Source organism: Diceros bicornis, chromosome 4, assembly GCF_020826845.1.
Source record: "Diceros bicornis minor isolate mBicDic1 chromosome 4, mDicBic1.mat.cur, whole genome shotgun sequence".
Lineage (NCBI taxonomy): Eukaryota > Metazoa > Chordata > Mammalia > Perissodactyla > Rhinocerotidae > Diceros > Diceros bicornis.
The window spans coordinates 87,617,555-87,633,318 of record NC_080743.1 but is presented as its reverse complement, the minus strand read 5'-3'; the positions used below and the strand labels follow the sequence as shown (position 1 = coordinate 87,633,318).

Genomic DNA, 15,764 nt, shown 5'->3' with positions numbered 1-15,764 from the left:
GTTGCAAGTTCTTCGGAATGTGTAGATAGCAAAGGCTTGTCTGTGGGCGATTAGTGAGTAAGGCAGGAGAGCTCGTGCCGTGAGAAGTTGACTGCTCTATTCAACTTGATTTGGGTGGATTGGGACCTGATTTCAGCAGCTTGACTGACATTTATTATGTTTTTTTTTTTTTCATGCTTCTGGTCTGCTTAACCCAATACTTAGTTGGGAAGGGGACTGGTTCCAGCGTATGAGGAATCCTAGCTAAAAGAAATGGCTGGTTTCCCTTTGCCACATCTCAAGTTTCCAGGCTTCTTTTTTAACGTAGAGTGAAATTTTTGTGGACTGCTATGAGTAGGGATAAAATGTTAAGACTTTACGTGGTTTAGCCCCCTCCTGCCACCCTTCCCTTCTTTTTCAACTCTTATTACGCTTTTGCTTCAGCTATGGCATCCTCCTTCCTTGCTATTTCTCAGACATGCCAAGGGTGTTCCTGCCTCAGGCTTTTTATATTCATGCTTCTTTCCTCCTGGTATTTTCCCTACAGATATCCACTAACTTGCCCTCTAACCTTCTTCAGATCTTCTCCAGTGTCATCTTATCTTTGAGGCTTTCCCTGACCTCTCTGTGAAAAATAACACCTCCCACCCCCATTCCTCTGCTTTCTTTCTCTATGTGACACCATCTGGCATACTGGATGTCCTGTTTACTCCCATGGGAATTGTAAGTTCCATGAGGACAGGGATTTGGTTTTGTTCATTGTTGTATCTCCAGCGCCTAGAACAGTGCCCAGAACTGTACCTAGCACTTAGTGGAATGAATGGATTCTTTCTCTTCTTCTCTTTTAGTATATTTCTACATGGGACAACATTTTTGTAACTGGAAAAAACCTCTGTTTATTCATCAGTCCAGTTGTAGAGATAAAATGAGAAAAGAACCTTTCTTCTTTGTGTCACTTTTTTTTGAATTTCTTTTGTTTTTGGTTGGGGAAGCATCCTATTGAAAAATTTCAAAATGAAGATGGGCATATGAGTGAAATGAAACAAGCAAAAGGAACTAAAGTAAAATACAGATAACCTTAATATGAAAAAATAATTTTATAAAAACTATTTATTCTTCCAGGGAATATAGGTCCTCTGTATATTTCTCCAACCTCCATCATTTGTATTTTCTGTTTTGGCTAATACTTTCCCATCTCTTTGCTTTTTATCACTTTGTCTCCTTCTGTCACTTTTCACTTAATCTTAAGTCCTACTGATCCTTCAAGGTTTCAACTCCCAGCTCAGAAAAGACATTTCCAATCATCTCATCCTTGCTTTCTTTTTTTGCTAAACTCTTATGTGTTCTTTGAGTCTTTATCGATGGTTTTATTGCTCAGATGACACTTAGGTACTCTTATGTGTATTGTTTATATGTATATGTCTTGTATTTTCCATCTCCATCAGCTGTCTTGTGAGAGCCAGGACCTTATGGTGTTCTCGCTGCACAGGACCCAAAAGGCATTTGGGAACTGGGGGAGACAGAGCAGTTTGAAAAGCCTTCATATAGTTCCATTAGATAACGTTGATATTTTTAGGCTTTACTTTTAAAGGACTTGGTCAAACTCTTGGTGTTACAGAACCTGGAAAAATGCTACTTGAGATATTTTAGGTTCAACCTAAATAAGTTAGTTAGAAGAAAAGGCACTTTTTTTTCCCTTGAAGAATTAGTAAGTAACACTTTGTTTTTCTTTATGTAGATGAGTCCTATCAATTTAAAAATATCCAAATTTATAATTTGAGCATCCACAGTAGGGTCGCCTATTATAATCTGAAGAAACATTTTTTTCCATCATACTTTTCAAAAACCGTGGATGTGTAAGTTTTAAGATGTTAAAAATAGTCTGGGACCGGGGCCGGCCCGGTGGCTAAGTTCTTGTGCTGTACTTCAGCAGCCGGGGTTCGCAGGTTTGGATCCTGGATGCGGACCTATGCACTGCTCATCAAGCCACGCTGTGGTAAGCATCCCACATATAAAGTAGAGGAAGATGGGCACGCATGTTAGCCCAGGGCCAATCTTCCCCAGCAAAAAGAGAAGGATTGGCAACAGATGTTAGCTCAGGGCTAATCTTCCTCACCAATATAAAAAAAAAAATAGTCTGGGACCAAAATGTATAACAATTTTATATTATGAAAGTGTGTGTGTATGGTTAGATAAATATATAGCTATGGAGGTGAGAATAAACATTATTGTATAAATGTTGATATCATAAGAAAAGACATGATATAAAATATAAACAGTACTTGGGGGTGAAGGAATTGCTTAAGAAGAAAGCAGACTTAAAATTATTTAATGGTGATATAATACTGATTTTTACTTTTTATTGTTTTCCAGATAAAATTTGAAGATAAAAAAGTAGACTGTTCTTTTTATCATTTCTGTTATTTTGCTTTTATATATCATTTGTGGGAGTTCATTTAGTAGATGATTACTTTGATATCTTGATTTATGCTTAAAAGGGTATAAATTTTTAAAAATATGTAAATCATCATGTTGCTTTTTCAGTAGCCATTTCTGAAACCATAGGTCAGCTCTCAAAATCATTTTTCTGTTTTTACTTCTGAACTCACTTAACATGGATTACTTTTGATCCAGCTTTATTAAAGAGAACCCTTTAGAAAAATGGTAATAGTGTTAGTTCCTAATGTTTTCCTTTATTTGTTTTAAAATTCTAGGAATTAAAGCCATTTTTTATGAAGGAAGTTGGCAGTCACTTTGATGATTTTGTGAATAATCTCATTGAAAAATCAGCATCATTAGACAATGGTGGATGTGCTCTCACAAGCTTTTCTATTCTTAAAGGAGAGAACAACCATAGAGCTAAGTAAGTATAAGTATTAGTTTCTTTTAATGCAAACATCTACTCTAGTATAGTTTAGTGGTCAGAATGTGGACTGTAGTAAAAATGCCTAGGTTCACATGCTAGCACCACTTTTTATTAGCGGTGTGTTGACTTGGGCAAATTATTTAACCACTTGAAGGGTGGGTTTCTTCATCTTACTGTGTGCAGTATAATAAACATGCATACCTCATTTAAGACTACGCTAATAATAAAATAATACAGCCAACACTGGTTGAGTGCTTTACATTTAGACCAAACAAGGACCCTATGAGGTAGATGCTGTATCTGTCTGCATAGTACAGATCAGGAAACTGAAGCACAGAGCAGTTAACTGTTGTCCAAGATTACACAGTGGGGATTTGAACCCAGAGTCTGGCTCCAGAGTCCTTGCTCTTCAGTACGTTGTTATACTACCTTTCTATTGTGCTCTATACAATACTTGTAATAAAGTACAGTGCAATTAGTGTATGTTTCTGTTTTTTGTGAGGAAGATTAGCCCTGAGCTAACACCTGTTGCCAATCCTCCTCTTTTTTGCTGAGGAAGATTGGCCCTGGGCTAACCTCTGTGCCCACCTTCCTCTACTTTATGTGGGACACCTGCCACAACGTGGCTTGATGAGCAGTGTGTCGGTCCGTGCCTGGGATCCAAACCTGCGAACCCCGGGCCGCCAAAGTGGAGCGCGCGAACTCAACCACTACGCCACCGGGCCGGCCCCAGTGTATGTTTTTCTAATTGGTCGGTCATCCAGGGCACTAGAGGGGTGGCTGTCAAAGGCCAATGTGTGCTAATCTACCGTTCTGTGCTCTTCTTGGTTTTGTGCCTCTGTGGTCTCTGTCAGTCTCTCCTGTTCTGGAGGACAGTTTTGACAAGTAATAGTTGACAGACTTGTTGGCAATACTGCAGAAAGCCTTAAAGAAGATGATAATGCTAGATGTTAAGATGTGTGATTTTAGTAACTGGAGGAGCCCTTTAAGATCAGGAGGCAGTTGAGGATTGTTGGAAGTCCTTTGACATTAGAGAGAGTATCACAAACAGTGCAGTTTTGGAGGACAGACCATTAAAAGTATGTGAACTGGAGTAAAGTATGGCTGGAGGCCTGTCTATGACCTTATGAATGTTTGGGAGGAGGAAGAGTGGCTGTCAATGTGTGATGCCAGGAATGCATTTCCATAGGAGCTGGGCTGTGGGGCCCCTTTGAATGCTACTCTTGTTAGAGGTGCCTAACATCTCTTCCTAACCATATATGCATGTACCTATATCATAGCGTTGTGTAGAAGGAGTAAATGAGATAACACGCATAAAACCCTCAACACAGTACCTTGATCATAGTGAAAAGGCAGTTGATGTTACATGGTGTAGTTGGTAACGTTCTTTCTCTTATCCATAGGTTTAAATTTCTCATCGTACTTGAAGTACTTATATTTTGTTTTAATTTTTTGCTCTTCCCAGAGATCTGAGAGCACCTCCAGAACACGGAAAGATTTTTGTTGTAAGGCGATCTCTCTTAGAGTGAGTATTTTTTGTTGGTTTTGTTAATTATTAGTTTGAATTAAAAAAAATCAGACTATTCTGATTGTTAGAATCACTGCTTAATCTATGAATGGTTAATGAGTTTGTTCTGTATTCATGTAAATCATTAGTTTTGATACTTCTTTTTGTACATTTGTCTCTTGCTCCTTCTCTCTGATTTTCTGGTTCTGTATCTTGTTTCAAAGGAGGAATTAGAGATAAGAACAGTTACCTGTCCTCTGATAAATGCCTTAAAGTTGTGCTGCAGAGAATTGGTTACCTAAGAGCTAGAACAAAAGTGTTCTAATTAGGTAAACCACTTCAAGAGAGTTTTGGTGTTGTTACCTTCTTGATATACAGGCATACCTCAGAGATATGGCAGGTTCAGTTCCAGACCACCATAATAAAGTGAATATCACAACAAAGCGAGTCACATGAATTTTTTTGTTTCCTGGTGCGTATAAAACTTACGTTTACACTATACTTTTGTCTGTTAAGTCTGCAATAGGGTTATGTTTAAAATACAAGTATGTACCTTAATTAAAAAATACTTTATTGCTAAAAAATGCTAACCGTCATCTGAGCCTTCAGTGAGTCATAATCTTTTTGCTGGTGGAGGGTTTTGCCTCCATGTTGGTGGCTGCTGACTCATCTGGGTGGTGGTTGCTGAAGGTTGGTGGCTGTGGCAATTTCTGAAAATAATACAATGAAGTTTGCTGCGTCGGTTGACTTTTCCTTTAACGAGTGTTTTCACTGTAGCATTTGATGCTCTTTGATAGCATTTTACCCGCAGCAGAACTTCTTTCAGAACTGGAGTCAGTCCTCTCAAAAGCCGCCACTGCTTTATCAACTAATTTGAGGTCATATTCTAAATCCTTTGTTGTCATTTCAACCATCTTCACGGCATCTTCACCAGGAGTAGATTCCACCTCCAGAAACTTTGTCTTTGCTTATCCAAAAGAAGCAACTCCTCATCCATGAAAATTTTGTCATGAGATTGCAGCAATTGAATCACATCTTCAAGCTCTACTTCTAGTTCTCTTGCTATTTCCACCACATCTGCAGTTACTTCGTCCACTGAAGTCTGGATCCCCTCAAAGTCATCCATGAGAGTTGGAATCAACTTCTTCCAAATTCTTGTTAATGTTGATATTTTCACCTCTTCCTGTGAATAACAAGTGTTCTTACTGGCTTTTAGAATGGTGAATCCTTTCCACAAGGATTTCAATTGACTCTGTCCGGATCTATCAGAGGAATCAGTATCTATGGCAGTTATAGCCTTATGAAATGTATTCCTTAACTAATAAGACTTGAAAGTCGAAATTACTCCTTGATCCATGGGCTGCAGAATGGATGTTGTGTTAGCAGACATGAAAACAACAGTGATCTCATTGTACATCTCCATCAGAGCTCTTGGGTGACCAGGTGCATTGTCAGTGAGCAGCAATATTTTGAAAGGAATCTTTTTTTTCTGAGCAGTAGATCTCAACAGTGGGCTTAAAATATTCAGTACACCATGTTGTAAACAGATGTGCTGTCATCCAGGCTTTGGTGTTCCATTTATAGAGCACAGGCAGAGTAGATTTAGCATAATTCTTAAGGGCTCTAGGATTTTCAGAATGGTAAATGGGCACTGACTTCAACTTAAAGTCACCAGCTGCATTAGCCCCTGACAAGAGAGTCAGCCTGTGCTTTGAAGCTTTGAAGCCAGGCATTGACTTCTCTCTAGCTACTGAAGTCCGAGGTGGCGTTTTCTTCCAATATCAGGCTGTTTTGTCTACATTGAAAATCTGTTGTTTAGTGTAGCCACCTTTATTAACTGTGTTAGGTAGATCTGGATAACTTGCTGCAGCTTCTCCATCCGCACTTGCTGCTTCACCTGGCACTTTTATGTGATGAAGATGGCTTCTCTCCTTAAATCTCATGAACCAACCTCTGCCAGCTTCAAACTTGTCTTCTGCAGCTCCCTCACCTCTCTCAGCCTTTGTGGAACTGAATAGAGTTAGGGCCATGCTCTGGGTTAGGTTTTGGCTCAAGAGAATGTTGTGGCTGGTTTGATCCACTATCCAGACCACTAAAACTTTCTCCATCTCAGCAATAAGGCTGTTTCACTTTCTTATTATTGGTATGTTCACTGGAGTAGCACTTTTAATTTCCTTCAAGAACTTTTCCTTTGCAATTACAGCTTGGCTAACTGTTGGGCGCAAGAGGCCTAGTTTTTGTCCTGTGTCACCTTTTGACATGCCTTCTCACTAAGCTGAATTGTTTCTAGCTTTTGATTTAAAGTGAGAGATGTGTGACTCTTCCTTTCACCTAAACACTTAGAAGCCATTGCAGGGTTATTAACTGGCCTAATTTCAATAGTGTTGTGTCTTAGGGAATAGAGAGGCCTGAGGCGAGGGAAAGATGGGGAACAGCCGGTTGGTGGAGCAGTCAGAAGACACACAACATTTATCAGTTAAGTTTGTCATCTTATATGGTCGCAGTTCATGGCACCTGAAAACAATTATAACAGTAACATCAAAGATCAGTGATCACGGGGCCGGCCCGGTGGCGCAAGTGGTTAAGTGCGCGCGCTCTGCTGTGGTGGCCTGGGCTTTGCCGGTTCGGATCCCAGGCGTGCACCAATGCACTGCTTGGCAAGCCATGCTGTGGCGGCATCCCATATAAAGTGGAGGAAGATGGGCACGGATGTTAGCCCAGGGCCTGTCTTCCTCAGCAAAAAAAGAGGAGGATTGGCAGTTGTTAGCACAGGGATGATCTTCCTCACGAAAAAAAAAAGAGATCACTGATCACAGATCACCATAACAAATGTAATAATAATGAAAAAGTTTGTAATATTGTGAGAATTACCAAAATGTGACACAGATACATGAAGTGAGCAAATGGAAAAATGGTGCTGAAAAACTTGCTCAACACAGGGTTGCCACAAACTTTCAATTTGTAAAAAATGCAATATTTGTGAAATGCAATAAAGCGAGGTACGCCTGTATAAATGTTTTTCATCTCTTCTTTGTCTAGCCAGCTTAGAGACTTGATAGTTTTCTCAGATTTACTTATTTTAGAATGCTGATTATGTGGATTTTATGAAAAAATTAATAAGCAATGTAAATTAATTGTGGTGACCTCATTTTGTGAACTGAAAAGTAAAGGTACACTTTGGGTAGGTGATGAATATTTCCTTTGTCATGCTTTCTGAGTAGATTATTTATTTACTCAGTCATTTATTAGGATACTGCTGTAATTTAACCTGTGTTAGTACAGGTCATCTGAAATAGGCTGGTGAAAAATTATCTAAGTGTCTTAATGTTCGTTTCTTTAAAAATGTGTCTTATGCTTACCAAAATTCACTTTTCTGTGAGCCAAGTTCATCTGTATTATTTAACTTGGATGAGAAGGCCAAAGTTTTCTGAACATGTAATGTAGAATACTATTTCAGTGTTTTGCAACATTTTTGTTGGAAGAGATATATCTTTTAAAATCTATATTTAGGGGGAAATGCAGGCTTTTCACATAAAAGGGAATATAAAACAATTACTTTGAACATTATAATTAAGATTTTAATGATAAAATTGTACTATATGAAAAACAAAATCAAAATGTGCTTTAATTAGAAAATGTTTTCGGGCCGGCCCCGTGGCTTAGCGGTTAAGTGTGCACGCGCTCCGCTGCTGGCGGCCCGGGGTTCGGATCCTGGGCGCGCACTGATGCACCACTTCTCCGGCCATGCTGAGGCCGTGTCCCACATACAGCAACTAGAAGGATGTGCAGCTATGACATACAACTATCTACTGGGGCTTTGGGGGGAAAAAATAAATAAATAAATAAATAGATAGATAGATAGATAGATAGAAAATGTTTTTAACCAAGAAAATAAAACACATATTCTATGGCTCAAGTGGGTTTTTATTAGAATTTTAAGATCCTTAATCTAGAGATTTAATAGTATTTTAGAGTCTTCAAAAAGTTATTTAGAAGATTAGCATACATCTTTCCAAAAACAAAGCTAAAAAACTTTAGTCAAGTGTGAAAATTTATTTAGAAAAAGTCGTCTAGAAAGTCATTGCTATGCTTTAAAAGAAAAGTAGCTCAGTCTTAGTCAAATAAAAAGATCTATGAGGATAGAAAGCAAAAGCATTTGTAAATGGTTAAATTTTAGACACGCAGGGTGGTAGTTGGTTATATATCAACATTGTAGAAATGCTTTTGTGTGAATTTTAACATCTTGGAAATAGATAGTACTTCCTATATTTTAGTTAAGTATTGGGAGTGGAATGTAAGAATAGGATTTTTAAAAAACTTTAGCGTTTGAAATAGTTTCTGTGTTCCCTGTTTTCAGTGAATGGCTTTTTGTCTACTTTTGAAAGCCCCGGCTTCGGGCAGGTTTTCAAGAATGCACACCATTTGTTTTCAGTGTTTGATATCTATGCTGTCTTCTAGGGGGCAGTATCATTACTGGGAAGAGCCTTTCCCTAAGCTCTTCCATTAAGTTTTTACGTTGGTCATGTCATTTACTACCTCTGCAGCAGGTTTAATATTCTGTGATTACTGTTTTAGATGTTTTTGGAGGGTGGATTAAGCATCTTCTGAACTGCTTTAAAGTAAAGTCTTTATGGTGTTTTAAAATTAAATATAGATTATTAATTTTATTTGTTTGAACTGTCTTTACAGTGAGCTGTTTGAGGTGGACCACATCAGAACAATATATCACATGTTTATTGCCCTCCTCATTCTCTTTATCCTCAGCACACTTGCAGTAGATTACATTGATGAAGGAAGGTAAGACAAGAAAAAGAATGTTTGGTTAGTTGATTTAAATTTTGATAAAGGGTGATTTGGTTAAATTTGCTTTAGAAAATCCCAGAGCAGCTGATTTGAGGATGAGATTCCTCTCCTAAAAAATACAACTAAAAAGAATATTAGAAGTTTCATTGCTTTTGTTTTTAAAGTGGTCTATTTTAATAGACTGTAATTAGTTTCTAGGTAATTTTCCTAAATTGGAGAATTTTTTATATATGATTTACCAATATTTCTGCTATGGTATGCATTCCAAGTTGTTACTAAAAGTAAGTAGCTTATGGAAATGTAATGTTTGAAAAATATATTTCTTTTTAATATAAAAATCAAATTGTAACTTTAAAATCTCAGTGTGGTAATCAGACACTGAATTATGGGCTTTATTAGAAAATTGAATTTTGAGATAATGATATAATAGTATATTAATAGATTTTTGAATTGTACCTATTTCCTTCTGAAAAGTCATCTTTGGTACATAATAGTGATTGTTGTTTGAATACTTGATTAATACTTTGCCATAGAATATTGTAGAGTTTAAAATTTATTAATGTGAGAATCTAATCTTTGAGAAGTGCAAAGTCTTATTATTCCGGGTTATCTTAGGTATCTTGTATTCAAAGACCATATTATCTTAGGGCTTTTAGAAAATTTATTGTTCGGATATATTGTAAAGCAGAGGCTTAGAAGCAGTTCTCTATCTAGCACAGCTATTACGTCCATTACTTCAATTTATTAATGTTGTTGTGTTTCCTAAGATTGAGAGTTTTGGGTCTGAATTGGATTGAATTCTATGAATCAATGCATATAAAAAATTCACTTTTGTGTTCTTTCTCTGTGCTTTTTCTCCCCAGGCTGGTGCTTGAGTTCAGTGTCTTTTTTTATGCCTTTGGTAAATTTCCTGTTGTTATGTGGACGTGGTGGACCATGTTCTTGTGCACGCTTTCAATTCCCTATTTCCTCTTTCAACGTTGGGCCAGAGGCTATAGCAAGAGTTCTCATCCAGTGATCCATTCTCTCTTCCACGGCTTACTTTTCATGATCTTCCAGATTGGAGTTCTAGGTTTTGGACCAACATATGTTGTATTAGTGTATACACTGCCACCAGCTTCCCGCTGCATCGTTATACTGGAACAGGTGAGGTTTTGAGTGTTGCCCAATGCAATGCTATGCTTAGTTAAAATAATAACAATACTACTACTACTGATATTCTGTTATTTTTAGTTGTATTAGTTGGATAAATTTTCATGTCTGGTTCTTTGTGCTATTATCTATAAAATTAAACTAGATCATCTCATCTCTTAAAATTTGTTACTCAGTGTTCTTTGATTCTTGATAATTGAAATAAATTATATTGAAATATTCTGGATGAATTCAATTTTTCTTTTTTTTTTTGTTTTTTGCTTGAGGAAGGTTAGCCTTGAACTAACATCTGTGCCAATCTTCCTCTATTTTGTATGTGGGACATTGCCACAGCATGGCTGGTGAGTGGACTAGGTCCGTGTCCAGGATCTGAACCCACGAACCTGGGCCACCAAAGCAGAAAGCGTGGAACTTTAACCACTCAGCCACAGGGCTGGGCCCTCAAATTTTTTTTTTTAATTTATTTTATTTTATTGAGGTCATACTAGTTTATAACATTGTGAAATTTCAGTTGTACATTATTATTTGTCAGTCACCATATATATGTGCCCCTTTACCCCTTATGCCCACCCCCAACCCCCTTGCCCTCTGGTAACCACTAATCTGATCTCATTGTCCTTGTATTTATTTATCTTCCACATATGAGTGAAATCATATGGTGTTTGTCTTACTCTGTCTGGCTTATTTCGCTTAACATAATATGCTTCAGGTCCTGGAAAAATTCAGATTTTGTTCTTGAACACTTTCTGTAGAAGTCATCTCAATTATAAAATATTTTTGTAATTAAAAACTCTACTTTTGAAACGTCAGACATTTAAATAAAGGATTTATTTTGTTTATACACTCTTCAGAATTTTCTGACTTATATTGGCTATCTGTAATGCTCTATTTGACTAGTAGAAAGGAACATTTCAGACTTTCTTTGAACCAGCCTTCTTAATTTGTAATATATTTAGATAGTGCTGTTACATGCAAAATTGAGTAATAACTTGTCCTTCTTTAGAGTTTGTCATTTGCTTTATTTTATAAAAGTGAACTTGAGTTGGTATATGCAAAATTAAGAAGTTCTCTATGTGACTGTGTTCTAGTGTTGTTCTGGGGTTGCTTATAGGAGATGGCAATGATACAAAATTCATCTTTTTGTTCCCCCCTCCTTTTATAGATTCGCTTGATAATGAAGGCCCATTCATTTGTCAGAGAGAATGTGCCTCGGGTACTAAATTCAGCTAAGGAGAAATCACGTATGTAATTACATTAGGTCAAAGGATATTTCAACCTTTGATGTTTACTGGGATGGCATATTACATTCTGTAGACATTGTTTGATTTTAAGTATATAGGATCCATATTGATTTGGAAGACTAGCTCTTTTTTTTGTGTGTGTGAGGAATATCAGCCCTGAGCTAACGTCTGATGCCAATCCTCCTCTTTTTTTTTTTTGCTGAGGAAGATTGGCCCTGACCTAACATCCGTGCCCATCTTCCTCCTCTTTATATGGGACGCCGCCACAGCTATGGCTTGACAAGCGTGCGTCGGTGCATGCCCGGGATCTGAACCTGCAAACCCTGGGCCGCTGCAGTGGAGCGCATGCACTTAACCGCTTGTGCCACCAGGCTGGCCCCTGGAAGACTATGTCATTATTTCCTGATTGTTCCTGTTTTTCCTTTGTACCTACAATTTAAAGACATCGATCATTAGACTCTTGTAACTTTGTGTTATTTTTATAGAATTTATAGACTCATCACACCCATGTATGCTTACTCTTTTTGAATTGCTGCTTCAAACTCTAGAGGTTATCTCTAAGTCACAGCAATAACTTTGTTTAGAGGGATTGGTAATATTCAATTAATATAAGAATAAGAAGTCATCATTTTGGGAAATCAGGAAGAAACAACATGAGCTAAGAAGAAAGGTAGCTTTATCCTTCTCTGTCTGTGCTGCCTTATTTTCCCCTTGTAGTTGTGCTGAGAGAAATTGAAGAGCCTCTGATATAAGCTTAGTTTCCCTTTTTCAGGTACTGTTCCAGTACCCACAGTCAACCAGTACTTGTACTTCTTATTTGCTCCTACCCTCATCTACCGTGACAACTACCCCAGGTAACGGCACTGTGAAGTAGACATGTGGTGAGCACCAGAAGTGTGGCATGAGTGAGGTGGGATAGGCAGGGACCAGTTCATGGAGGGCTACAGAGAATACAGAATGAGTTTTAATTTTCTCACTGGCATGAGAAGCCCCAAATGGTGATTCTGGCAATCCAGTTTGATTACAATGATTCTTGACAGAATTATACAAATATTTCATATGTCAAAAATGATGTTCTTTGTAGGACAAGATTGTGAGGATCTTTATTAAAGCTTAGTTATTTAGGGCCAGCCCCGTGGCTTAGCGGTTAAGTGCGCGTGCTCCGCTGCTGGCGGCCTGGGTTCGGATCCCGGGCGCGCACCGATGCACCGCTTCTCCGGACGTGCTGAGGCCGCGTCCCACATACAGCAACTAGAACGCTGTGCAACTATGACATACAACTATCTACTGGGGCTTTGGGGGGGGGGAATAAATAAATAAATAAATAAATAAAGCTCAATTATTTACTTTATTTAGAAAGCTTATTTTATTTCTTTTTAGGACTCCCACTGTAAGATGGGGTTATGTTGCTATGCAGTTTGCACAGGTAAATTTTTTTTTTAATCTGCTTTAGGTTTGCTGATTGGTGGGAGATGAGAATTCGAATAATAATTTAATATATTTAATGCGTTGGTAAATTCATGTTTACTGGGATCTCTAGAACTCTTTCTGAAGTCTTTTAAACTATTCCCAGTACAGTAAGTGATGTTTGTATTGCTAATATCAAAGGTAATTTTCCTCAATGAAAGAATTTATTTTAATTAAAGTAATTCCATTTGGTTGCTTAAGTAAGCATCTACATTAATTTCCCCCTCCCCTCGTGTTTTTTTATTTTTGGATATTATATGTGTGGGTGTGGTCTGACATCCCCCAACTCCTCCCCCAACCCGTTATCAGAATCATAAATTCTTGTCTCAATCAAATACCCATTTATGAAATAAATACTTTTTTTTATAGGTTTCATGTAGCCAGAAAAGCAGGTTCCAAGAGTCTGATCTTCTAAAAATGCCATTTGATAAAGGGTTGGGAAAAGGTATGGTAGAAGCTAGGCTTGAGTAATATCTCTGAAAGATTACAGTTGGCAATCTTATAGACTAGTGTTAAACGGAATCTATTTGTAAACGTTAGTTTAAGGGTCACATTTGTATCTTCTTTTGAAGGAAAAAATCATCTTCCGTCTTTCCTTATCAAGTCATCATTATTATAATTATGTCTTTGTTATGTTCCAGGTTTTTGGTAGCTTTTTTTATGTATACTACGTCTTTGAAAGGCTCTGCATCCCCTTGTTTCGGAATATCAAACAGGAGCCCTTCAGCGCTCGTGTTCTGGTCCTATGTATGTTTAACTCCATCTTGCCAGGTAACATGGGTACTGGTTAAATTGGCGGTTCATAAAGTTGCAAGGAAAATAGAAAGCTATTACACGAGCCCCTTTGATTTTCCTGCTTTTCACTATAAACTTATCTACCTGTCTATACCTATCTCGACCTCGTTCCATCAATCTAATTAATGAAGTATGCTTCGGTGTCAGGTCAGTCTTTTCATTTGTCTTCTGTCACTCAAATTTTGCTTTCTCTGACTGTAGATAGTCCATGTTGATGCTTTATCTTTCCATTCACTATTCAGTTCACTGTAATCTTGCTCCTAATCCCACCAGGCCACTGAAATGGGCTTTATTAAAATCACCAGAATCTCCTGATTCTAAATCCAGTAGATGGTTTAGCCCTTATTCTGTTTGATCTCCATGAAGCATTGGATGCTGTGGACCACATTTGACATCCCTCTTGCCACTCTTTCTTATTCTCCTCTCTTTCCAGCCATACCTCAGTCTCCTAACTTCATTCATTCCACTTATTTTTTCCTAGAGATATGTGAGTACCTGTCATATGCCAGCTACTGAGGATGTTGCAGTGAACAAGGCATACATGCTCTTCACTCTCTGGAAGCTTGCAGTTTAATTGTATTTATAGTTTCCCTTACTTACTCTTTCTGTTTTTCCTACCTATTAAAAGTTGGTAATGTTTTCTGTCATCACCTTCTCTCTTCCTTTCCCTCTCTCCCGGACTTCTGCTAGTAACCCTTCCTACTTGCCCCCAAGATGTACTCCAGTAAGCTCTTTTATCTGTCCCTCTAGTAGGATATGTGTTACATACTTGTGTGGCTTCCTCATTAGGCTACAAATTCCTTGAGATCCAAGATTGTGTCTTATAGCCAGTCAGCTAGCCATACTGTCTCCCATATTGTCTAATACATAATAGATGCTCTATAAATATTTTTTGAGTAAACAAGTGAATGAAAGGGGTGGGCATGTAAATGGATATTTTACAATATAGTGTAATATATACTGTATAGGTAGGATAAACAAAGTGCTGATGAACTTTGTATCATATTGGAAATGACATTTAAGATTGGGTATTGAAAAATAGATAGGCATTTGCCTGGCAGAGAAGTGGTGGAAGGAGGTGCTTCCACGTAGTGGGATGGATGCAAAGGCATGGAGTGTTTTAGAATGTCATAAGTCCAGTTATGGATGATGTTTATGACACTGGGAGTAGAGTCAGAGATAAGTTAACCTTGTCACTGTTGACGTTTTGGGCTGGGTAATTCTTTGTTTTGAAGGGCTGTCATGTGCATTGTAGGATATTTAGTGACATCCTGGCCTCTTAACAACTAGATACCAGTAGCACAACCCCTACCTCTTGAGTTGTGACAACCAAAAATGTCTCCAGAATTGCCAGATGTCCCCGGGAAAAGGGGGGGCAAAATCTCCCCCAGTTTTAAATAACTGGTTTAGAGGAATACTTAAGGGCCTAATTTTAAACGGCCATGGGTACCAAGTTAAGCCATACATCTAGGCATTTTTATTAAAAACAGACTGGGTCATTTGTTGTCTGTAAAACCCATTGGGAGGAAGTTATTGCTTTATAAAATTAAAATAATTAACTTCCAAAGAATATTGTATCATCTCTGGAATGGGTAACCTGGAATAATAACTTTTATTTTACAAAATAATTCCAGCTAAGCAAATAATGACATATAATTAACTGCGTGGTATGTGAGCTATTTGGAAAGACTCAGAATATTGTTAATCTTATCTTTAGGTGTGCTGATACTGTTCCTTAGTTTTTTTGCCTTTTTGCACTGCTGGCTCAATGCCTTTGCCGAGATGTTGCGCTTTGGTGACAGGATGTTTTATAAGGTAATGTATACTTGGACTCATGTTTCTTTTCACGTTTATGTCCTCATTGTTATGTATTTGAACGATGTTGGTTACTAGCTTTTTAACATAAACGTTGTGAAATAATTTTTTTCCCACAAGTTTTATCAATTTTAAGTCT

The 15,764-nt window shown here is 37.7% G+C and overlaps 1 protein-coding gene across 1 annotated transcript in view; it reads left to right on the top strand.

Moving 5' to 3' along the window:
* SOAT1 (sterol O-acyltransferase 1) overlaps positions 1–15,764 on the top strand; it is a 63,141-nt gene that overhangs the window by 37,160 nt on the left and 10,217 nt on the right. The window contains exons 4-12 of the mRNA XM_058539965.1: positions 2,694–2,842; positions 4,311–4,370; positions 9,042–9,149; positions 10,019–10,301; positions 11,470–11,548; positions 12,321–12,402; positions 12,929–12,974; positions 13,657–13,786; positions 15,528–15,625. Coding sequence (XP_058395948.1) covers positions 2,694–2,842; positions 4,311–4,370; positions 9,042–9,149; positions 10,019–10,301; positions 11,470–11,548; positions 12,321–12,402; positions 12,929–12,974; positions 13,657–13,786; positions 15,528–15,625 — 1,035 coding nt within the window. The remainder of the gene's footprint in view (positions 1–2,693; positions 2,843–4,310; positions 4,371–9,041; positions 9,150–10,018; positions 10,302–11,469; positions 11,549–12,320; positions 12,403–12,928; positions 12,975–13,656; positions 13,787–15,527; positions 15,626–15,764) is intronic.